The sequence below is a fragment of the Callospermophilus lateralis genome, chromosome 3 (assembly GCF_048772815.1).
Source record: "Callospermophilus lateralis isolate mCalLat2 chromosome 3, mCalLat2.hap1, whole genome shotgun sequence".
NCBI lineage: Eukaryota > Metazoa > Chordata > Mammalia > Rodentia > Sciuridae > Callospermophilus > Callospermophilus lateralis.
The window spans coordinates 29,158,228-29,183,393 of record NC_135307.1 but is presented as its reverse complement, the minus strand read 5'-3'; the positions used below and the strand labels follow the sequence as shown (position 1 = coordinate 29,183,393).

At 50.3% G+C, this 25,166-nt stretch overlaps 1 protein-coding gene across 2 annotated transcripts in view; it reads right to left on the bottom strand.

Annotated features, from left to right (window-relative positions):
* Ltbp2 (latent transforming growth factor beta binding protein 2) overlaps positions 1-25,166 on the bottom strand; it is a 105,566-nt gene that overhangs the window by 77,868 nt on the left and 2,532 nt on the right. For both annotated transcript variants that reach the window (XM_077109017.1, XM_077109018.1), the window contains exons 2-3: positions 20,653-20,723; positions 5,411-5,657 (exon numbers count right to left, since the gene is read on the bottom strand). In XM_077109017.1, coding sequence (XP_076965132.1) covers positions 5,411-5,657; positions 20,653-20,723 — 318 coding nt within the window. The remainder of the gene's footprint in view (positions 1-5,410; positions 5,658-20,652; positions 20,724-25,166) is intronic.

Here is a 25,166-nt window from a genome sequence, read left to right as displayed (position 1 = left end):
GCCTCTACCTGGGCGCACACTGCCACATGTGCTCAGGGGTCCCCTTCTACCTCTCCTCAAAGTCCAAAGCATGAGAGGCTGATGTGCGCAGCATGGGACAGGTGGGGCCATGGGAGAGGGCCGAGTCACCTCACCTCTCTGAGCCCCTCTTTCCCTGTGACCATATCAGGACCCTGGCAACCTGAGGCTGTGAACTGTAAGACGTACAGAGAGACAAGGCCAGTAGCTCCACTCTGGGCTGAGCAGTGTTCAGGGTCGGCAAACCGACAGAAACCCTGGGCCCTCTGCACTGGACATTTTACTGGGCTAAGAAAAACAGTAAATCAAATAAATAACTAAAATATCCAAGATGTTCCTTCTGGAGAAGGAAAAAAAAAGAAAAAAAAAACATAGCCAGGTGGTAGGTAGGGAGTTTGGACTCTCTACAGAGAGTCCAGCCAGTGGTGGGAAGGCAACCAGCCCTGGGGAAGAATGTTCCGGTGTGGGTTCAGTTATGTCCCCACAAGAAGAGACATTAAAGTCCTCACTCCTCAACTGTGAGTGTGGCCTTATTTGGAAATAGGGGTTTTGCAGACATAATTAGTTAGATTTCAATGAGGCCATAACAGACTAGGGCAGACCCCAAATCCAACAGAAATCCTTATAAGAGATGACAGTAGAAAGCTGATGACAGAGGTCAGAACTTACCCACCCCCTTTGCTGGCAACTGGACCCCGGGCCTCGTGCACACTAGGCAAATGCTCTACCACGGAGCTCCATCCCAGCCCTCGGAGGCAGGTTGATGAAGCTACAAGCCAAGGAATGTAAGGATGGCTGGGAGCCACCCCATTCTAATAGAGATGCCTGGGACAGATTCCCCACAGAGCCTTCAACCCTGCTGACACCTCAACTTAGGACGTCTGGCCTCCAGAACTGGGAGAGAAGTATCTGTTTTAAGCTACCCAGTCGCTTTGATATGGAATCCCTCAGAAACAACTGAAATAGCCGTGTTCCAGGAGGAGAGTTAGCAAGTTCTGAGGGCCCCTGGGGTGGGCGCATCTCTGGCAGAAAAAAAACAATTGGCCAGTGTGGCAGAAGCAAGGTGAGTGGGGGGACCATGGGGTGAGGGTTGATATTGGCGGTATCAGCAAGATTAGGGGGACAGATCATGTAGGGCCACACCTGTGGCAAGCCCTTGATAAGAGGGAGCTGTCGCACTTTAGAGGGTCCCAGCTGGAGTGGGCTGCAAGGGGTGGGTGCGGTTGTCCCCCATGATCTTTGTCTCCTGGTATAGTGGATACGATTCACTAAATGGCAAAAGGAGATTCCATCAGCTGCTTTAGGAAATCCGGGAAGACCGTCCTGATAATCCGGCTGGGCCCAGGGTCTTCGTGGGAGCCCTTAGTGTGGAGAGGAGGCAGGAGGGTCAGGGAGAGGGACGCAGCTGAAGGGCGGGGCAGAGGAAAGACACACATGAAGGGACCTCTGCTTTCACCAGCTTGGAAGATGCAGGAAGGTGGCCACAAGCCAAGGGATGAGGGCAGTTTCTAGATGGTAGGAACAGCCCTCAAGGGACAGCCGGCAAGGAAATGAGGGCCTCCATCTGCCACTGCAAGGAACTGAAATCTGCCACTAACCTGGATGAGCAAGGTTCTCTCCAGAGCCTCCAGGACACAGCCTGGGACGCCCTGATGTCAGCCTGCTGAGCCCCGTGTCAGATGTCTGACCGACAGAGCGGCACACCAACAGACCCGTGTTGTTCTGACCTGCCAATCTGTGGCAATGTGTTCTGGCAGCCACAGAGAATGGAGGCATGGACTCTTTCAGAGGTGGGGCGTGCAGAGGGAACATCCAGAAGAGACAGAGACTGGGACTGTACAGAAGGCAGACACCAGCGCTTCTATGGGGGCAGCCTGCTGGGAGCTATCACCAAGAGGCCAGAGTTCCCCAGACACTTCCCCGCCACCCACCTACCCTGCTCAGCATGTCCTCAGGCCCCTTGTTACCCGGATGTTGACCAGGACTGCTTAGGGAGGCCCCAGGGCTCAGCCTCTAGGCCCTCAGGTCTGGCCAAGGAACAAACCCAGCAGGCACCCCCCATTCTTTAAACCTCCCCTCACACTCCTCCCCATATGGCCAGTGGCAGCTAATGACTGAAGGCTCTGCTACTGTGCAGGTCACACCTGCTCTGAGGTTGGATCTGGGCTCTGACTTCTCCCTAGAACAGGTGTGCCTCAGTGTCATGCACACACACACACACACACACACACAGAACCCAGTTTCCTATGCTCTTCCACCCAAGTCCTCATGGTGAAGGAAACCTGCTGCTAATGGTTACCAGGTATTGAATGCTAACTCACATTAGGCACTGTAACAACTGCTCCGCTTACATAATCGCATTTAATCCTCCCTGTAATGCCATCAGGTGAAGACTATTGTCTCAGAGAAGTTAGGATGTGTGCCTCTCGTCACACAGCTGATAAGTGGTAAGTTCAGAACTGGAACTGAGGAGTTTCTGAATCCAAAGCCAAGGCTCTGACCCTTGCTACTCACTGTAGTCCAAGGACCAACAGCATCAGCCTCACCCATGCTAGGGATGCTCACCCGAGAGACCTGCCAAGTCAGAAACGGCCTGTTGTGAAGTTCCCAGGAGATTCAGATAGTGGTTGCATACTAGTCTAAACCATGATTTTCCATAGCTTACTGGTCCCCAATTCTTGTAACTGGCTCCTTCTCCATCTCTCAAGGCCCTTGCCCAACTGCTTAGCTGTTGCTCCCCAGGTGGGAAGACCTCTGCCCAGCTTTGGGGAAGAACTCTGGACCTGGGGCTCGGGGGAGTCTCCAGGCCCCTGCAGTCAGCCTGGGCTGCAGCTGCACAATATCAATCCACATCTGCAGGGCATCCTGCCTGCTGCCTGAGACGCTCCTGGCCCCTCCCTCTTGTCTGCCTCTGTGACACAAGTCTCTGGGCCTCTGAAACAGGCCTCTTGGCCATCACCAATTCCTGCAGCGTTTCCCCTCCCAGACATCTTGTGTCCCCTTCCCACTCCTAGAAGGCCCTCTGAGTCATGTCACTCCTCTATCTGGACACACAGGGCCTGTCCAAGTTGCGATCAGGAAAAAGGCCAACGGCTGCTTGGGAAACCTGGCCAAACTCACAGGAAATGTCTGACACCACCAGGCAAGTGGGATTTGGCCTCCCAAATCAAAACACAGCTGAGCCGACAGCAGCCACCGGCTCGGACTTTCCCAGATTTCATGGCATGGAGGCCCCAGGGCAGAGAGGGAGAGGGCTGGCCTGGAGGCTGCAGCTTATTAAGAACATCACAGTAGCCCCTGGCCAGGGAGCCTGTGAAAGTCAGAGAGGACGGCCCTGCTGTGGGCCCCCACGTGCTTTACACACAGGAAATCATCCTTGAGGACTGAGGCTCACACTCAACCTCCCAGCCATTCATTTATTCATTCAGATTATATCGACTGAGCACCCATGGTGTGCCAGGCACAATGGTAGGTGCCAGGGACACTTCATGAACACTCAGGACAGTCCCTGCTCTCAGGGAGCACTTGGTCCTATGAGCAAATGGACAGAGCATCCCAAGATGAGTGAAAAGGGCCACACAAGGGCAGCATGGAGCACCTGCCTGGGGACCAGCAGAGTGTCACCTTTTTTTGACCTCTCAGAAGCACCCTGGATGGTGCCCTGGGTTCCAGGTACAGGGTGAGGGTTCAATAGAAGAGGGCCTTTCTGTTAGGCTAACTCTATAGTTTGAAGCGAGTATCAGCCCACATAGTTTAGGGGCAGGTGCAGGGCACAGACACTTCCCATTGTGCTAGTAAGGAAGTGCTGCAAGGGGGCAGATAGCAGGGTGGACAAGGTGGGGGGAGGCATTTGAAGGAAGTGGACCTGGGCCTTGAAGGATGGGAGGAGTTGGATGGAGTGGAAGAGGGGACAGGAAGAATCCAATGGTTCTGATTCAGGGGCACAAGGGGTAGTGTGATTTGCCGAGTAGCATGAACATACACATTACACATTAATAAATCCCACAAGCCGGAAACTTGCAGGGGAAAAGCCCAGCTTGGACTCTGTGTGCTCCCTGCCTCTGGGTGGCCCCAGAGCTGACCCTTCTCATGTATTTCTAGGTGCCTTCATATTGGGCTCCCTGCCTAGGACCCACATCTGAGACCAATCGGAATAAGGCCTAGCCCTGCCCACCAGCTCACAGTCAATTCCAGGCCCTCTGTATTGTCCACTCGGACCCTTGGCTTTCTCCTTGTTTCTGTCCCAGCATCTCCAGGCTTTGGCTACACGGTTTAGTTCTTCTGGATTTGACCCTGGAGTTTGGTAGGCCTTGACCTGTATCTATCCTTCCTTTCTTCCTATTCCTCTGGGAATCATCCTGTGCTCAGGACCCTGGAACCCCAACTTACCAAGACCCCGTTCTTTCTGTTCTACCTCCTTTCAGAGTTTCTGGATGGCCCCTGCCTCCTTTCCTTTCTCTCCCTCCAACTCAGCAGGTCTTTCTGACCTTTCCTGCTGGAGACTTGACCTCAAGGTCAGCATCCTCCCCAGTTCTCCTGGCCTTTGAGAGTGCAAGTCCTTTTTCCCCTTAGTTCAGCAAGACGAGATTGCAACATCTCAGAAAGGAACTTCCTAAGTAGAAGCAAATGGAAAAACCAACGTGAAAAACCAAAAGCAAAACACGGCCCCCTAGAAATAACCAGTTTACAGAGTTCAGATTTCCTGTCCTGAGCTAGAAAAAGTCTAGCCAGATCGACTGGCAAGCAGGCCAGGGACTCCTGCCCGGAACACTCCCTGGGTCCACTTCTATCCCATCTCCTGCACCCACGTGCCTCTTCCCTTCTCCTCTGAGGAGAGAGGCTGGTTGGCAAGTGAACAGAGGGGCTTTTTCTGCAGAGGAGCACTTCCAATCACGGAGACCAGGGAGGAGGCAGGAGAGGGGGAGGAGGAACATTTATAAACACAGGCACCATGCACTGTACTTGGCATTTTCCTTATATTATCTAACTTATGCCTCGTAAACAATTCCATAATATAGGTATTAACACTGTCTGCTCCTTACTGATGAGGAATCAAAGACACAGAGATAAGTAACTTGCCGGGGGTCACCCACCTAGGAAATGGCAAAGGATCGGAACCAAGAGACTCTGATGCAGAACAGGTCCTCCTCAGCTTTTTCTCCCAAGCTCTGGAGGGGGAAAGATATCATCTCCCCAACCCTTCCACCCCACCTGTGAAGCCCCCGCCAACCCCAGTGCCTGCTCCCAGCTCTCAGCCCTGAAGGGGCAGGAGAAGGGATGGATAGTGGGAAGGAGGGACACCATCGGCCTTCTCCACACCATCCTAAGGAAGAAGCCCCTCTGACAGAGTCTCAGCCCTGGACCCAGCGGTCCCGATGAGGTGGGCACTTACCCGGCTGGTGGCAGCTGTGGCTCCAGGGGTTGTGTCCTAGCCACAGGACCTCCTCTAGCTGCACTGCTCCTGCGTAAGTTGGGCGGCCCCTCAACGGAGCGTCGGGGTGCCAGCCTGGAGTTCTGGGGGTCAAATTCCTCTTCAGGAATGACCTCCTCACAGCGGGCTCCCCGGAAGCCAGAGCGGCAGATGCAGAGCTGGGGCCGACTGCAGGAGCCTCGGTTCTGGCAGGGCGGCTGGCACACGGCTGAGGAGACAAGGAGAGAAGTGACAGCAGGGCCTGGCACTCTTAGGCCATGGGCTGTCCGATGCCTTCCCATCAGAAGCATCCTCCTGCCCCAGCGAGTGGTCTGAGTGCTGCCGGGCCCCTCACTCACCAAGGAAGCCAAACTCCTGGCCCCAGAAGACAACCTGGGCTCGTTTCTCTCTTCCTTCTACCCAGAGGCCTCCAGGAGTTTGTCTTTGGTTTTTGGACAAGACGTCAAAGACTGAATGACCAGAGTTGAGGATGGGCTGGCTCACAGCAGCACTCTCTGCCGGCAAGCACCCCGGCTGGCAGTATAGTTACACCTAAAGGTCCACTCCTCCCCGGCTGAACCCCCTTGAGGGGAGGCATTTGATTTTGTGCCCTCGGGTAGACCCAGGACTCAGATTGTCACAGAGTAGACTCTCGATCAATATTGAATAGATAATATCTTTTAAATATTTGAATAAATAAATATCTGATATGGGAAAGGCCTCAACAATGGTATTACAGTTTGGATGTGAGATGTCCCCCAAAAGTTCATGTGTGAGACAATGTAAGAAGATTTGGAGGTGAAATGATTGGGTTAGAGCCTTAACCTAACGGGTGAATTAATCCCTGATGGGATTCACCAAATGGTAATGAGGCAGGTGGGGTGTGGCTGGAGGAAGTGGTTCATTGGAGGTCTGGATTTGGGGTATATATTTTGTATCTGGAGAGTGGAATCTCTCTGCTTCTGATCATCATGTGAGCTGGTTCCTTCTGCCACACTCTTCAGGCTCCGAGGAATGGAGCCTGCTGTCTATGGACTGAGACCTCTGAAACCATGAGCCTTCAAATAAACTTTTCTTCCTCTACAGTTGTTCTGGTTGGGTCATTCAGTCACAGCAGTGAAAAAGTTGACTAAAACAACTGGCCTGTAAGTCAGGTCTGAGTTGCTGGGGTTTTCTGTTGCTCATGAGCTGTGTGACCTTGACCCCACCGAGCCTGTTTCCCCTTGAATCACGGGGAGTGGACTGAGGAGGCTGGAAACTCTAAAGGGCCTCTCGAAGGAGGTGGAAGCAGTGCAGGGAGACCCAGGTAGAGGACTAGGCAGGCTCAAAGCCCTGGAGGCTTCCAGGAACCAGCAAGCTGGGTGCTGGGGAGAGGAGGGAGAGTAGGCACGGCCATCCAGGGTCATTGAGAAAGCAAAGGCAGATACACAGACCTTGTCACTTCAATTATTCTAATCTTATTTGTGAAACTGTCAGTTGCCCTTATCCAGTCCAGGGGTGCCTGGCTGACCCTTCCTTCCAAAAGGAGCACTAAAATCCACATGTCCTATGTCACTTGTCTCTCAGAGACCTTTAGTGGCCCCCCAGAACCCTCAGGAGACCAGTCCATAGACTGGCAGTGAAGCCAGTCTGACCCCCTCTAACATTCCTCTAAATCAGGCTGTTCAGGCCAAAGTCGCCTCTGCTCTCTCTTCTTCCTGCCTTTGCACATGCTGTGTCCCCTCCCTGGAACACTTTTCTCTTTCCTGTGCACTTACCTAAGAGCTACTATACCCTGAAGGTCACCTCCCCATCCCTGCTGACCCACCTCTCAGCTACTGTTCCCTCCTCCAAACAACAAGGAAAAGCACTTACTGTGTACAACACTCAGTGGGCATGCCCAGGTACAATGGGCTTTTCACATTTGTGTCTCAATGTCCCAACCTATACGGTCAGCCCCTCTGAGTGCAGTGCTTGTCCTTACATCTCTTTGTATCTTCAGCATATGCCTCACAATGACACAACCATTATTTTTTTCATTATGGCAGTTACTGCCCAATGAGTGCTGTCCAGGCACAGTGCTTTGTTAGACTATCTCATTTAATCCTCACAACAATCCTAGGCAGCAGGTGTGATGATTTCCAAGTACAGATCATGCCTCCCAAGTTAACAGACTTGCCTAAGGTTGCCCAGCTAAATGAAAATGGAGCCAGGATTCAAATCTGGGTCTATTTGAGCCAAGACTCTTGCCCTCACTGACCCCCCAGCAAGGCTGGAGCGGCTGCTCTTCCTCCCCACTATCTCTAAGCCTTGGCCCAGAGCTGGTAATGAAACAAAGGGATCTGTTGGCTTCAAGTAGACCACCAAATGCACCCTGGAACCCTGTCTTGAAAAGCTGCCCCAGGAGGTCAGTCCTGGTAGTGGAGACCCCAGAACCCCAGGCCCCTCCAAAGCTCATACAGTAAGCTTCACATGATGAGGGCAGATGTAAATCAGCCCTTGCTGCCACTCTGCAGCCATTCGTGAGCCTCACTAGGTGGGAGGCTTGAGACAGAGTCTCCAGCATGCCGTCTTCTGCAGAAAGCAGGACACACAGGCCATGGGACAAGTGCTGTGCCCCTAATCCAGGCTGGATCAGGAAGTAGGAAAGGCTTTCTGGAGGAGGAGCCGCTGGTCAGCAGCTCAGAGGGTGAGAAGAATGGACATCACCAAAGGCCAGACTGCCCAATCAGCAGATAGTGGGGAAATAATAGGTCTCACTGGAGGATTGTAACTCCTTCCCAGAAGGCCCCAGGCCCCCAGACCGTGCCAGACAATTGTAACCAGAGCACTTTCCAAGTACAAACTGCCACCACAGCAGAATATTGGTTACCACCTGGCTGCCACTCCATCTTCCTAAGCAGGCTTAACCCCCACCTGACCACCCACCAGGCCCTTGTGACCACCACCACAGAGCAGTCAGCTGGGGCCAGCCTGCTAAAAACCAAGACAGCTGGGCTCTCAGGGAGAAAGAAAGAGACCCTTACTAGATGGAGACCCAGACCTACTTAACACGACCAGCTGTGCTTGTCTCTTTAGATAGATGAACAAATCTCCAGCAAATGCTGCATCAGATCAACTAGAACAAAAACATATTCAATTTTAATGTCACCAGAGTCAAAGATTCATGTAATGTGCCCACAACTGGCTCATGGCTAGATTGCTTATCCAGAAAGAAACATTCTGATCCCAAATATCAAAAGATTGACATAGGACTTTATTTTCACAAAAAGTTTGCTTGGGAACCTTCACTTTTCTTCGCAGGAAAATCATACATAAGTTCACAGAACTCAACCCTGGGTGTGTCACCAGTCTTCTCTTGTCTGAGCAGTGAGGGGTGTCTGCACACTGCCTTTGGGTATGTGTTTTGCTGCCTCCAATAAATCTTTGCTTGTGACTTGCTTTTGACGCATACTGAAACTCTTTTCAGGGGCTAAGTTAGAATCCACACAGGCTGAACTGAGATTCCTCCACCCTCTTGGAGGGACCTTGTTCCATTCCTGTCCAGTGACAAAACCAAGGTCCACGAACCCTGGGGAAGGCAGATGTGCCCAGGACAACACTCTGCCTTGTTTTTTTGTTTTTTTTTTTTTTAGGGAGGAGATGCCAGGGAAGGCCTGAGTGGACCCATCCCTCTGTGCCAGCAGAGGCCCAATGCCTGGCGTGGATGAAAGGAGGGTCATACAACTCCCCCCTCTGAGCAGGTGATGGTAGCCCCAAAGATGGTCATCAGAAAGAGTCTAGTCTCCACTTTCTCCTCCTAAGCCCCAAAGATGGCCCATCCTTGACTTTAACAATAAGATCTTTTATTCTCTAGAAACTCCAGTCCTGCAAGGTAAGCCCCTGTGCCTTGCTTTGACCTCCTAATTCTGGTCCTGCCTTATTTCCACCGACATCAATGAGCTCCTCCTCTCAATCAGACAGGTGCTGGAGGCACAGAGATGAGCAAGACTGAGCCCCACACAGAGGCAGTTCAGCCTAGCGGTGGGCTCTCCATGTGTGGAAGTCCCTTGCCCAACAGGGAATTCAGTCCTCAGTGAGGACGTAGGTTGGTGGAATGAACAACTCAGGGTGAGGGGAAAGCTATGAAAAAAGCACTTTATGTATATAACATGGTAAATAAAAGTTTGAAAAGGCTTCCAAGCCAGGCAGTTGTGTTGGTGGGAAAAGATCTACTTGGGAAGGTAAGCCTTCAGGATCAGCCATCAAGGAGGGAGCCAGCACAGAGGCCCCACTGGTGGAGGCAGATCCTCCAACAGCTGTCAGGGTTTCATAGGTTTTGAACCAGCTCTCGCCGGCTTTTCCTGCATCCTATCACGTGTGTCCTGTCGTGTGGTTTTCACAAGTCTCAGCAAGATGCAGAATGCCTTACTTCCTCACTGAAGTGTTCAAATGTTTAGTTCTGAGCTGAGCATATGCACTGTGGGACTGGAGGGTAAACTCCTCTTTTCTCTACTCCCCCAAATCACCCCCAAATGGCCCACAATGGGGGCTCCAATTGAAACCAAGGCCTTGTGTATGCTGTGCCAGTAGCTCTACCATCAAGCTGCCTTCCCAGTCCTTTTTTTTTTTTATTTCATTGTTGTTATTTTTGTGCTGGTGATTTAACCCAAGGCCTCCAGAGCACTGCCGGGCAAGCACTCTACCATAGAGTTACCTACCTGGCCTGATATTGGTCTTTCTAATTTAAAAACTGTCCATAACTGGGCATGATGGCACATGGCTATAATCCCTGTAGCCCAGGAGGCTAAGGCAAGAAGATCACAAGTTCAAAGCCAGTCTTAGCATCTTAGCCAGGCTCTAAGCAACTTGGCAAGAACCTGTCTCAAAATTAAAAATAAAAAGGGATACGGAGGTAGCTTGGTGGTTAAGCATTCCTGAGTTCAATCCCTAGTACAAAAAAAAAGAAGAAAAAAAGTATATTTTGTGGAGGGAAGAGGGGTGTTAAAATGTTCTTTTAATTAAAGGTGCTGATACATGGTAGTTATTTTTTCTTCCTCTAATATCCTCACTTGGAAAAATGAAAAAACAGCCACTGTACATTGGTATTTAAGAAATTTTGTAGTATTGTAATGGTGCATAAAATCCAGTGATACTTTGGGAGGGGCAACAGTGGTCTGTATCCTGAGACTGTAAAAATACATCTACATCAAATAAGCATCGATTTTAAAACTGAGGTATCTAAAGGAAATCAGTCATCTTTGACTCCCCAGTGTGGCAGCTATTGCATAAAGTGGAGGGAAGGCCATAGCCCCCCGGAGAGCTGGCTCCATACAGTATGGTGATTTTTTTTTTTTTTTAAGAGAGAGAGAGAGAGAGAGAGAATTTTTAATATTTATTTTTTTTAGTTTTCGGCGGACACAACATCTTTGTTTGTATGTGGTGCTGAGGATCGAACCCGGGCCGCACGCATGCCAGGCAATCGCGCTACCGCTTGAGCCATATCCCCAGCCCAATGGTGGGGTTTTAAGAGAGAAAACCCACAACCACGGTGGGCCAGGAAGTCTTCATGTTTTGCCCTTGGAACTTCATCCTGTGCACTTTTCCTACAGAGTAGAGATCATGCCTCATACTTGAGAAATCAGCACAGTATGAGCTATAGGGCTCTAATCAGTCTTTGATGGATTATTGGTAGAGGTTATCAGCATGACGCTGCTGTGGTTAGCCCTCCAAGGTTGACAGAAAGAACACCAGGCCCTCTCTGCTGGAGATCTGCGCCCTCGGACAATGCAAGGCTGTGCTGTACCCAGCTATGCCCACTTGGGCCAGTCTTTAGCCATTCATAATTCTGGCTCTTCTGGAACCCTGTCTTTTCCATACTTTCTTCTTCACTAAACATTGGATATGTGGAGAGTTTGGCTCTATAGAGTTAACTGGACCCCAAAAGAGGTGTGTGGGGAGGAGAAAACTCTTAAAATTGCTCCAAAAGCAAGAAATAGAAGGCATTATTTCCCCGTAACCCCCACCTTTCTGCCTGTGCCCCTTCTACCTTCACTCAGTTCCAAAACACCAGAGCAGAGATTTGCTCAGATTTTCCACACAAAACCCCTACTTTTGGGAGAAGACCAAACTCAATTGGGAAAGCCTAGAGAGGGAATCTAGAAACATCTCCCACCATGCAAGCTGCTATAGCCTCTGCTCAGAGCCTCTGGTGATCAGCTCCCTGATAGCAGGAAGAACATGCAGTAGGGGGTCAGAAGGATTTTGTTTGACACCAGCTCAGCCACATCCCAGCTGCATGAACTGGGTCCCTCTCATCTCACTGAGATGCCTCACGGTGCTTCAGTCATCTTCTCCATAAGATGGGGGCTGACAATTCCTGTCTCCAAGATTTGTTCTAAGTCTCAACAGAGATCCTGGGTGTGAAGCATTGAAATTTAAACAGGTTAAAATGAAATAAAATTTAAAACTCAGTTCCTCAGTCTCACTAGTCACATTTCCAGAGCTTTAATAACCACCTCCTGTGGCTTATGGCTACCATATTGGCCAGCAAGATACAGAAATTTCTATCATTACAGAAAATGCTAGTGGATAGTGCTGCAAAGATTTTGTTTTATTTTTAAAGAAAAATATTCCCAGAGGCAAGAAGGTTTCTGAATTTCTCAGCATGACCATTTTCCCAGGGAAAGCCATGTCAACTTAGGCCCTGGTTAGAGAAATGGTCCAGAGGCTGAGCTGCTTTCCAATGTCCAGTATAGCCATTACCTCTCCTCCCTGACCCATGCTCTCAGGCAAGGCATTGGTTATCAGCTCTCTCTCCTAGATCCCAGAGATATCTTCTCCTTCATCTGTGATGTCAGAATGGGCCCCCTAAGCCTGTTCCCTCCTCTAAGCCTTCCAGCACCACTCTCTCTTGTTGGGGAGGTGAATGTCAGCTCCAGTCCAGACTCCGGGCCCTGCCCCCACATCCTAAAACTGAACTGCTCCTCAGGGTCAACCTCCACTTTTCCTAACATTTGTGATCCGGGACACTAACAACCTCTCCCCTGCTACGGGTCTCTTTCTCACCTGGAAGCCTTTGCAAATCCCTGATCATCTCAATCCACCTGCAATACTTGCCTCAGCAAACACCTCCCCCTCCCCCGGGGCACCTCACCTGATGCTCCCATGTGGAGGCCTCAGCTTGCCTCTGGAGTTTGCTTACTGGGGGATGCACCTGTGACCCTGAGCTGTTTCTCCTCTACTATGGCCCTCGGTTTCCACCAGAAGGACGCCATGATATCAGAGAGCCCTGAGGAATCCCGGTCTGGCTCACACATCCCCTCAGAACCCACTGGGGACTCATTCTCTCCCACTCAAGCCTTGACCAGGTTCAATGTCCCCAGGGCCCTGACCTCAGGCCTGAGCCCCCAGGCTGTGGAGAAGTCAGGGCCTCAGGGCCTTGCCCGGCTGCCACCACAGCTGTGCTGCTCGGGACTGCTGGAGACAGCACTTGGGCTGCACAGTCGGCCAAGTGGCCGGCCAAGCGCCCAGCTCCAAAATAGCAGTTGTGTTCACATAAAAGCCTCTAATGAGAGAAAGATGCCGTTCTTGGCCTCTGGCGCGCTCTCTGCAGACACCGTCTGGCAGGCCAAGTGGGCCTCTACCGTTTGGCGGCCCGAGGGGAGGAAGGGGAGGTGTGAGTCAGACCTTGGCCCCCAGCCTCTCCGCCTGGACCCGGCCTGTTAATTGCATTAGCAAATGCTGCAATGCTGGGCCAGTTGGGGGCCGGGGGCCAGGGGTTGGGGCAGACAGCAGCCCCAATTCCCACCAGCTCCAGCAGGCATGAGGAGCAAGACCTCTGGGCAGGTCCATCCTCAGAAGCCTCAGGAAGTGAGGGAGGATGATTTGAGGACCTAGGATGTCCATTCCTCAGGGATGAGCGGGGGATGAGTCTCTTCCCGGGAAACAGCTACGAATCATGGGGTACCAGCTCTGGGGCTTCAATCACAGTGGGACAGAAGCACAGAAGAGTTCCAGGCTTCAAACAGTTACAGGCTGTTTGAATTCTAACCATGTGACTTTAGGCCAGTTTCCTTCCCTTGTGTGCCTCCTGTCCTCACCTAGAAAATGATCACGCGTCCCATATTTACTACTTGCCTATGATGGTAATGAAGACAGACATTTTCCTTTTCTTCATGGAGTTTCCAACTTAGAGAGACCATCCCTAATCCAGAAGTACAACAGAAATCAGGATGTGAGACATGAAGTCAAAGGGCTGAGATCCAGAATAACGAGGCTGTTGAAGAGCAGCTCTTGACAGCAGTTGGGGGTAGCCCCTCTGAGAAGGGGAGCTGGAGGCAGGCAGCTCTGGAGGACAGATGACAGGGGGCCCGAGGAAGGGAAGCAGATGGGAAGAGAGCAGCATGTGCAACTGCCTGGAGGTGGCAGGTTCCAGGAGTCCAGGCGGGATTCTGCACGTCACGGGTAAGCGCTCAGAGTCCAGGCTAGAAAGCAAGTCAGGTTCAGAGACACCACAACTGGAGGCTAAGTGGGCAGCAGGGACAGCAGCCAGCAGGGGGAAAGCAGAGAGGTAAAGGAAGGTACACAAGAGATTTGGAAAGGGAAGTCTGGTTTGCAAAGGCTTCCAGGTAAGAAAGAGATCTGGTAGCTGGGGAGAGGTTGTTAGTGTTCCAGAAAACAGATGTTAGGAAAAGTGGAGGTGGAACCTCAGAGAGGGATGGGTGATAAAGCCTGACCTGGTGGAAGGTGACCTGGATGGCTCTGAGGTGTCTGAGGATGGCATTTCACAGGGTGGGCAAGACCTGGGTAGGGAGTTGGCTCAGAAGGAGGGAAATCATGAGTTCGCTTGGGACGAGGTGGGGTTGGGATGTCTGGGAGGTATCATAAACAGATGTTGAATAGGCAGCAGATGCAGCAGTCTGGAGGTCAGAGGAGAGGTCTTGCTGGAGACATATATAAATCTAGGATTCAGTGGCCCGGAGACAATGTTTACATTTATGAGAAAGCGCTAGATTGTTCCAGGAAGAGTGCAGAAGAAAAGAAGACACAGGACTAAGTCTTACAAACCCAATATTTAAAAGTGGACAGAGGGGAAGCAACAGGCAGGGAATGGGGTTGGGGAAAACCAGGACACAGAATAGCAAAACAACCACTCTAGAGTGAAGGGAGATGGCAGTGTTTAGGGCATTCTGGCAAAGTAGGCACCGGCATTATTGTCACTGCATGTTGCATGTACCTACGGGTGCACCAATTTTACTAGATTTGGTGCCCATGGCTGCCTCTTTGGAGGAGAAGTTTTGTAAGATCCAGGGGAAGCCCAACATTAAGATGTTGGGAAGAGGGTTGGGGATGTGGCTCAGTAATAGAGTGCTTGCCTAGTATGCTCAAATCCCTGAGTTTGATCCCCAGCATCAATTAAAAGAAAATCAAAGATGTTGGGTAGAGAAGGAGACAAGCAAAGGAGACCAAGGGCAAGAAGCTGGGGATAGAGGAAACTAGAAAGTCACCTATGTGATCCGCTGTTCACTCAGTCCTTTAACAAACATGTATCAAGCAGGTACAAAGGACATAAAGGTGTGGAGGGAGCGCCAGGCGCTCCACTGGTATCCTAGGACCCAGAACCTAGCTGCAGAAAGCTCCCAGTCAAGGACACATTCTTAATGTTATGTTGGGCAAAGAGTCCCACGGGGACACATACCTGCTCACCAGGAAGATCTAAGGGGTCCCATACAAGGTACTGCTGAGACTCTGAGGTCATACCGTTATTCCCTGAGTCACTTCCCATCTTCCGACCGACCGACTCATGAGTCCACAGGATGGTCCATCCAGAGATGACCACCCCCAGGTTCCAATCTCTGGCTCCTGGCACCTTTTGTTGTTGTTGTTGTTTTTAGATTACATGACAATAGAGTGTTTTTGACATACGATACATTCATGGAGTATAAGTTCCCATTCTTGTGGTTGAACACGATGTGGAGTTACACTGTTGTGTATTCATACATGAATATAGGAAAGTTATATCCAATCCATTCTACTGTCTTTCCTATTCCCATCCTCCCTTCCCTTTATTCCCCTTTATATAATTAAATGAACTTCTAATCTTCCCTCCCCTGCCCCTTATTGTGTGTTAGCATCTGCATGTCATAGAGAACATTCAGCCTTTGGTTTCTGGGGATTGGCTTATTTCACTTAGCATGATAGTCTCCAGTTCCATCCATTTACCAGCAAATGCCATAACTTCATTCTTTTATGGCTGAGTAAATTCCATTATGTATATAATCTCACCCTTTTCCCTAAGGTTTTTAAGCACTTACCAAGACAAAGCCCTGAGCTATTTGCTATTTCATGAGCAATCACCTCATGAAATCACCCCATTTTTTTCTTTTGGAAGTACCAGGGATTGAACTCAGGAGTGCTCTACCCCTGAACCACATTCCCAGTTCTTTTTATTTTTTATTTTGATACAAGGTCTCATTAAGTTGCTGAGAGTCTCCTAAGTTGCTGAGGCTGGCCTCAAAGCAATCCTCCTGTCTTAGCCTCTTGAGTTGCTGAGATTACAGGTGTGTGGCCACTGTGCCTAGCATGATCACTTTGCTCTGATAACTACTAAAGGTACATTCTCATCCCTAACTCACATATAGGGAAACTCATCCCTAACTTACATATGGGGAAACAAAGGCTTAGAGTGGTTAAAAATTTGCCTAATACCATTGTGGTGATAAATGATAGAACAAAGGTTGGAACTCAGGGAGCCTACCCACTTGCCAGTCTTCCCCTTTGGGACAGAGTTGGCATGGGTGGGGCCAGGCAAGCTCCCTTAGGGAAGCCAAGAGGAGACAGATTGGAAGAAATGTGGTCCTTGTAGGACTGAGATGAGAACCAGAGGGAATGCTGTTCAAATGCCCACCATGTGTGCAGAGGCTCTGGACCAAGAAGGCAGGAGCTATATAACAATAGGTGCCACCATTATGTATAACTGTAATGCACCAATAAAACAATGTGGATGGTGGAGAAGTCAGGAGCAATGTCCAGTGTCTTAATTCCCAGGGTCCCCTGAGCATGTGGAGAGCTTCTGGAAAGGCTGATAAAACTTGAGTAATAGAAAGTGACCTCTCAGCTGAGGCCTGGGATGGGCCCTGTATCATTCAGTCCCTTCTTTTTTGTGGATTGAACCCAGAGCCTCGTGCTTGCTAGGCAAGCACTCTGCCACTGAGCAACATTCCCAGCCCATTCGATCCCTTCTCAGCGAAACTTTACCTTGTGCCCAATGTGCTACACGCTGGAGACAGTGAGACACAGACTCTTCCCTCAAAATCAAATCAAACACATAAAGTAGTAGAACATGCTAGGCCTTGAACTAAAACATTTGACCTAAGTTATTTCGTTTGTTCTTATTAGTCACCATGTACAGAAGTGAAAACTGAGAGCATGAGCACCTTGCCCACAGTCACACAGCCACTAGATGGTAGCACTGGCATTTAAACCCAGGCAATCTGGCACAGCCTAAACTACCAGCTAAACTAGCCATGTGCCAGGCTGTCTGCACACAATTGCTCATCTAGCAGGGAGCATGGAGGTGAGGTCTTGAACTCTTGAACTCTCCCCAGCTGTATGGCTAGGACAAACAGCTGGCCTCATCTGCAAATGCAGAGAAAAATCAAACTAGGGATATCGCAGTGGGCACCTGCTTATAGGGTCATTGTGAGGATTAAAAGTCAATAATATAAAGGTATTAGAATATACCTGACACACTGTAAGGACTATAGAGTGTTCTCATTAACTCTCAAAGACAACTCTATATTGTTATGTGTATTTTATGGCTAAAAGAGGGCCAATCATGCATAAGGACCCAGAGCTGAGATTCAAACACACATCTCCCTGAATCTTGGTGCCAGAATCTAAAGCACATGCTCTTAACCTTGAGCCTTATGACATGGGTTTGGGGCCTGGTGATAGACTCCTCCTCAACAGCTATAGGGACAACTCTCTTCTGCCCTCCACAGAGCAGCCCCTATGCACTCCAGCCAAGATCAAATGAGGAGGCAAGTGAGTCTTCATAGCCCTTCCCCGTTGAGATGGAGGAGGGGTGAGCCAGTCTGGGAAGGCGGGACAATCTTCCAAGAGCAGCAGCTATACACAGGACACTGTCACCCCACACCCTACAGTTCTTCCCCTTGGCGGAGTGGGCAGGCAGGGCAGGCCCCAGGCAGCTGCCTCTACAAATACATAAACACATAAATCACCCAACAGGGCTGGCAAGGCCACAGAAAGAAAGGCAGGTACCAGGACCAGGGGAGGAGAGGATGGCCCAGCTCCAGACCCAGCCAAGGTGGAGGGAGGAGCTGGGGATATCGCAGTGGGCTCCTGCAGACACAGAGCCTCCCCGAGGTCCAGCGGCGAGGGTCCAGTGGCTGGCTAGGGAGATGGCCTGTGTGTTAGGACAACTGAAGATCACTTCCGTGAGAGGAGGAGAGAGGGGCCTGGGCCCAAGGGGCAACTGAACCAGGGCTAGCACTCTGCACTTGGGCAGTGGGTCAGGCCCACAGATATCTGGAAGGCCAAGGGAGAGACTGAGTCCCCACATGATTCTGGGCCTAGATTGCACTCCTGGCAGTGGGGGTTGTCACCACCCCTCTCTGTCCATGGTCATCTCCCACTGGCCAGGAAGGTACCTCCACATGTGTGAAACTGCTAGGACAAAATCCTGAACGTTCCCCTGCATGGGGGTCTCTGCTCCAGCCAGGAGGGCAGCTGGGGAGAGGGGAGAGGGAGATGCAGGGGAGTCAGCTGGCAGGGTGTAGAGCCAAGAGCCCCACATTCTATAGAGCTCTGGACCCAGCCATGCAGAGCCAACACCCCTCCGCCCACGTGGTTCTCATTAAGCTCATTAGCAGCAAAATAGCAACAAGCAAACAGCGCAGGGACCAGCTAATTAGCGCACAACCCATCGGTGGGTGAGCTTGCCCCAGCTGACTTCAAGTGCAACGCCTCCAGGAAAGCTGCCAGCCTGCCTGCGTGCCCGGGTCAGGGTGGCCACCTCAGGCGGTGGAGTGAGAGGGCCCAGGAGAGAAATAAATAATGGGGGAGTGGGAATTCTGGAACAGCACCCACAGGAGCACAAGGGTGCACACACACACACACACGGGTTCTGTGACAATCTACACCCACCCAACCTCGAGTCTCCAGTGTTGAAACTCCAGTTTGGCAGAGAGAAATGCTGGAAAATCACAAGCAAGTCAGAAAACTGAGCCTCCAGGCTGGTGCAGAGGGATGGTGGCCAGGCCCAGAGCCCTCAGGCAGCAGGGGAGAAGCCCACCCCCTGTGAATCTGCCCTGCCCCTGTGGCAACTCCAGCCTCAGCAACACACTCCACTGGTCAACACTGCTGCCCTGCAAAGGCTGAGCTCTCTAGAACATACCAGCCTTCTCCCCACCTCCAACTCCACATCCCTTCCATGGCTTCCAGAGTCCCCAAGGCCCTGCTTCTCAAAGTCCTGCTTCTCAAAGTGTGGTCCCTGGCCTGGCAGCATCAGCTTGTTAGAAACACAGAATACCTGTCCCTGCCTTCAGACCGGCTGCATCAGAATCTGCTTTTTAATAGGATCCCTAGGATTTGTGGGAACATCCAGATGTGAGTTGGGTCCCCAAAGCAGACCTTTTGCTGATGGACCCAAAACTCTGCTCAGTGGCCTTCAGCAACAGCTAGAATCACCTAGGGTGCCGGGCCCCAGCCCAGAGCTTCTGCCTATCTGGAGATATTGGAGAACCATCAACAAGAGCATCCACCATGCTGGGAACACACACATTTTGTCGCATGCATAGACTGTTAGCTGTGAGGCCCTGGTGCTCACCATTGTGGGAGGAAGGAAGGGGAGCTGGTGGTAAAGAGGCTTTGCAGTCAGACTTCGGTCTGACAGAGGCAGTGGCCACTACAGGAGAAACAGTCAAACAGGGATTCTGGCCTGGACCTAAGGGGTCCTGGGATACAAATGCAAAAGATGCTAGGGGCTCCTGATATAACCTGTGGGGATGCCCAGGCTCAGTTGGTGTTGGGAGGGAATAAAGCCCAAAGATCAGAAGGTAGGGGTTCTGGGTCAGACTGCCCAAATCCAGCCCAGCTCCAGCACCTGTAGCCACAACATATTCTCAGCTATGTTTTCTAACCAAGCAGAGACTCAGTTTCCTCATCAGTAAGTGAAGTTGATAAGTAAATATCCACTTCATAGGATTACTGAGAGGCATGTGAACAATTCAGCACAGTGTTGTGTTAGTAATGCTCAGCTGTTAGCTAGCAGCAGCAGCAGTATACTGTCATACCCAGTTCACAGATGGGGAAAGTGAGGCCCAGAAAAATAAGGTTAGATCAGTGGTAGCAGGGTACAAGTATTAAGAAGTGGGATCCCAGAGTTAGCTTTTCTGGGTTCCAATTAGTTCTTCCAATATCTGGTAATGTGACTTTGGCAAGTTAGTATCTGTGGCTTGGTTTCTTCACCCACAAAATGGAGAGTGGCACTGCTTGCCCCATAGGATATAGAAAGTACATCTTGCACAAAGGAGTACTGCATCAGTACTGGCTTTTGTCATTGCTATTTTGTTTGATGCCATTCTTAGGGGGCTCAAGATCAGAAGACCATGGGGCTTCCCCCGGAACCTATGGCTCTTCCTACCTCAAGCCTTGGTTTCCACAGAGCTAAGAGCACTGCTCTCTTTCCTTTCATTTGAGCCAGACTTCCAGGCTCCAGAGCAGTCCAAGGGAAGACCGGTCCAGACTCTGGATCAGAGAGAGCCTCATCCCAGTGAAATGCTTGACAGAGGCCAGGACCGCTGGGCCAGGGGCCAGAACAGAGGTGGATCCCCGTAGCACAGAACACAAATGGTGTCCCTGGAGATATGCTACAGGGAGGCTCTGGGGCCAGAGAATGTCTGGGAAGAGATTGGCGTAGTGTTGTGTAATAGTAAACACTCTGCAGACCACAAGTATGTGTGGGCACCTAAGGCACAAATGGGCACCAACACAGTGGTGCTGCAGGAGGGAATATAGGAATCTTTAAACCATGCGTGGGAACTTGCTTGGAGAAGCCACTTCCAGTTGGAAGTGTTGAAATCTCCTCCCTTCCCCTGCACATGTCCTCTACTCCGGGGATGGGCTGCACCCTCAGGAGCCAGGCTGAGGAAGACACCCCTGCTCCATGTCCTCAGTCCTCAGCCTAGCCTATGGGGGGGGGCGGGGGGTGGGTAGGTGTGGATGGTGTAGGAGGCACTCACGTTTGATACAGTGATTGGTGCTGTTTGCTGTTGTCCATCCTGGGCAGCACTGTCCCCCGCAGACATTCCTCCTGCAAGGGGTCACCAGCACAGGGTCAACGCAAGGATGCTGAGAGCCAGAACTATTCATAGACCTTCCAATGGCCCCACCCTTTGTAGACAAGGCACAGGAGAACACTGCAAGGCTGGGGAGATTTTCCCCATTCCACAGGGAGGCTGCCTGGCCCAGGGACAGGAACTGTGGGGTCATGCAAATCTAAGTTGAATTCTGATTCCGCCATTCCCTGTGTGGCCCTGAGAACCTCACTCTCTCCCCCTGTCCAGTGGAGTTGATAAGCCTGCCTCACCCGGTGGTTGTGATGATTAACACCGGATGCAAAAGAAGGCAACAGGACAGTGACCGTAAAGATGATAGGCAAGCTCAGGGAGGTCCGATGACTTGCCAAAGCTACACAACAGGGAAGCGCCAGAGCCTGATCCAAACCTGGGTGGGCTCAGCTCTACGTTGCCCTTCACCAAAACACGATCACCATGCCCCTTGCCCTGTGAACATGGCAACCTAAGAGAGTCAGAAGACACACACGGAACAGTCTTAAGTATGTGTCAACAAACGTGCGCGTACTAGGAGGAGACTCTTCATCAGAGTGCTGAGCGGGAGGTTGAAGGAGCCGGGCTCAGGTCTCTGTTTGAGAGGGGATTCTGGGAAGGCAAGCTGGTAGGAAAATGGGGCTGGGACATGGTGAGCACAATTCTCATTTGGGAAGGTTAATGGAGCCCTTCCTCCAGCTACCCCTTGATGCTGGCTTTGAGGGCACCTACAGGAGACACTGACTGACCTTCCATGCTGAGTAGGGCATTCACCCCATTCCCCCAAACTTTGCTCTCAGGTGTCTGGGGGACACTAGCTGGACCAGCACATTTCCCAGTCCTCTCTGTCCAGCCAAAGACTTAAATGTCTGGACCAGGGTGACTCCCCACAAGTCCCTCCTGGGAAAAACTGACCCCTTGGGGCCTGGCTCCAGTGCCCTGCATTCCATAATAATGAGTACAAGTTGTCCACTGAGCGCTCACTGGGAGCAGAGGTCAGGGAGAGGTACAGCGGCCAGAGGATGGAGCAGCTGGCCATTCCTGGGATCCCTGTGGCCAGTATGGCGAGCATCTGGTCCCGCTTAGGAGATTGTTTGACATTTGAGTGGACCCCAAAGCTTGTGTGGTTTTGGGAGCCTTACAAAGAATTCAGAATAAATTCCTGCAGCTTGAAAAACCTGAGGCCCATTCCTAGTCCTTTGGTCCAAAGTCGTGTGGAGCTGCCTCCCAGGGAGCTCCCAGAATGTCCCGCTGGCCCAGAGCTCTGTCTTTCGGGCCACCACCTTCAGCAGCTTTCTTGTTCCATGAAGGCCAACTCCCTGTTGGGACCCAAGTCACCAGGTCCTGAGGAAGGGGCTGCTCCTCAGACACAGTGAATCTGAGAACATCGAACCCTGGTGGAAGGGGAAACAACCCAACCCTGTGGAAGTCACTACCTTTGTGACTGTGGAAGACACAGCCTCTGAGGGGGCTGGAGTGTCTCTGAGAGGAAACAGACTGAATGCCCTGGGGTTTCCTTTTTTTTGAATCAGAGATTGAACCAACAAGCCACATCCCCAGCCTCTTTTTTTTTTTTTTAGTTGTAGGTGGACACAAAACCTTTATTTTTATTTATTTTTATGTGGTGCTGAGGATTGAACCCAGGGCCTCACACGTGCCAGGAAAGTGCTCTACCACTGAGCCACAACCCCAGCCCATCCCCAGCCCTTTTTATTTTTTGAGACAGGGCCTCACTCAGTTGCTTAGGGCCTTGCTAAATTGCTGAGGCTGGCTTTCAACTTGTGATCCTCCTGCCTCAGCCTCCCAAGCACTGGGATTAAAGGAGTGTGCCACTGTGTCTGGCTGTCCTGGGGTTTTCTGAGAACTAGGACCTGTGGGAACCCAGTCAGCATGCATTGAGGGGCCTGCTTGGCAAGCCACGGAGCTTAGCCCAAGGAAGCCCCCCTGAGCCATCTGTCACCAGAAATGCCCTCAGCAAAACTTTGTAGCTGCCCCACTTGCCCCTAGTGAAGCCCTGAGGAATGTCAGGGACACAGTGAGGACTGGCCAGAATCAAAGACTGCCAGTCAAGGGGCCAGGCTGGGGGCTGGGAGGACACTCAAGAGAGATCCAACTATTCCATGAGAGCCTCTAAAGTCCCTGCAAAGCCAGTATGAAAGGCTTAAGTACAGCTGAGCAAGGAGAATCCCGCTGGGAGATGACCATTCAGGCCAGCACAAAGAGCAGATGCCTGGCTAGTTGGGGCACAGATTCACTGGCTCTGACTCACTGGAAGTCAGCTTTCATACTGCTGAGATCAGATGAGCCCAGTATTCCAGATAAAACTACCCAGCAAACATTAGCCCAGTGTCCAGCATCACTGTGGGGTATACATCTGGCTAACACCTCTGACCAGACTGGCCCTTTGTTGAAAATCTCCCCCAGCTCTCTATGGACTGCCTCTGCAGTCTAAATGCCCTCAACATTCTTCCCCCATCTCCATGACCATCCACAGCCAAGGCTGTCTCCTCCAAACATATAAGTTTGTCACTATCAGTGTCACACTTGGATGTCTTTGCTTCCACTACTCCCTCTGTCTAGGAAGCCTTCCCTCCCTTGCATGATGAATGAAATCCTTTACATTACAGATCAGATATTGCCTCCCCTGTGTAAAATCTCCTCTGACATCTATCAGCCTGTCCCCTTCTCCCCTGAATGCCATCAGTAGCACCAACTGTCTCAGGTGGTTGGGTGTCTGGGTCTCTGTCTTGGGGATTTCAAAGGTTCTTTCCCTTTGCTCTTGGTACCTCTGGAGGCTCACACAGTACGTGACATGTGGGAATACACAGAATATGCCTTTGTTCTGTAGAATCCAGTGCTTCCTCCAAAGCAGAATGAAAAACACTAGAAGGAGTGAAGGGGATTCTAGGGTTATGTGATCACAACATTCAGCAATGCTGAGGAACACAGTGAGAAGTGACTGCCTGTTCTGTGATCGCTCTAACCTGTGAGGTCACTGAGCAAGTCTCTGTCTGAGGCTGGGTCCTCATGGCCAGATCCTCCCCTGGACACACACCTCTTTTTATGGGGGGAACATGCTACAGGATTGATCTTCTAAGATAATAAATGGTGTCTGTCTGACCAGAACTGAAGAACATTTTGTTTTCATTTCCATTTTCCTACAATTACCTTCTCCTTTTGACAAGTGGTACTACTTTCAACTTATGATAATGATACAAAGTTTCCCTTTAATTAAGAATTTATTTATGTAGAACAATGAGTCAAGCACTGTTTGTAATGGCAAAAAAATGTAATTCATCTAAATGTCCCAAAACAGGAGGATGGATAAATAAATTGTGGTATATTTAGACAAAGGAACAATTAACAAGAGTTAAAATGAATAAACTTGGGCTAATTATATTAAGATGGTTAAATCTCCAAAGTTTAGTGAGGAAGGGGAAAAATCAAATTGTAGAAGGAGAATACTGCTGAGATCAGATGAGCCCAGTATTCTACATTCAATAAGTACAAAAAATAATATTGTATATTTTATGGGTACATGCATCTATAATAATAGTATAAAAACACATGCTGGAATTAAATTCACAGGAGTAGTTAACTCTGGGGAAACAGAGAGGCAAAATTATAGAAGAAATTTCAACTAAAAAAAATTGGAAGCAAAATATGCCAAAATATTATGGTTTGTTGGGTTATGAGTTCCATTATTTTCACTACCTCTTTGTATGTTTGTAAAACTTCATAAAGTACTTTAGAACAAATAAAACACTAAGTCCTATTATTTTAGCAGTACCTCAATTTAAAGAAAATAATAGAATAAGGGGAATTATTATGGAGGTGACATGCTCTGAGACTTGTTCAAGAAACACTGAAGACTAGAAAACAATTGCTCTAAAAGTCCCCCTATAGACAGTAAGATTCATTAGTTCAGGAAAGATATTTGCTACTGTGCCTGGTGCATACTTTAAAAATCTTAACTTTGTAAAATAAATCCCCACTACATTAAAAAATTCCAGAAGGACAGAGGTTGTCTGGCTTGGCCACAGATGTAATGACAGGAGGGTGCAGCATGGTGTTTGGCACATAGTGAAATGAGTGAATGAACTGTTCCAGTAGCAGTGATGCAGTTCCAATACTGACCAGAAGGTGGCACTTGGTCCTCAGCGCTGAGTAGCCACAAGACAATGGCCAAAATGATCAGTCTGTAACTATTAGCCAGAATGGACTACGGTTGAGGGAGTCGGTGTAAGAAAATGCCACTCAGTCCCTCCCCAGCTGCCATGGAGTGGCTGACTGGCACATCAGAGGAACCCATTATTTACCAAAGATGCAGAAGACAATCTGGGGGAGGCTCTAACCCACACATGATGTGACCTTCCACCTGTGTATAGAGGTACCTATGGTTTCAAACCAGCCCAAGCATTTGCACG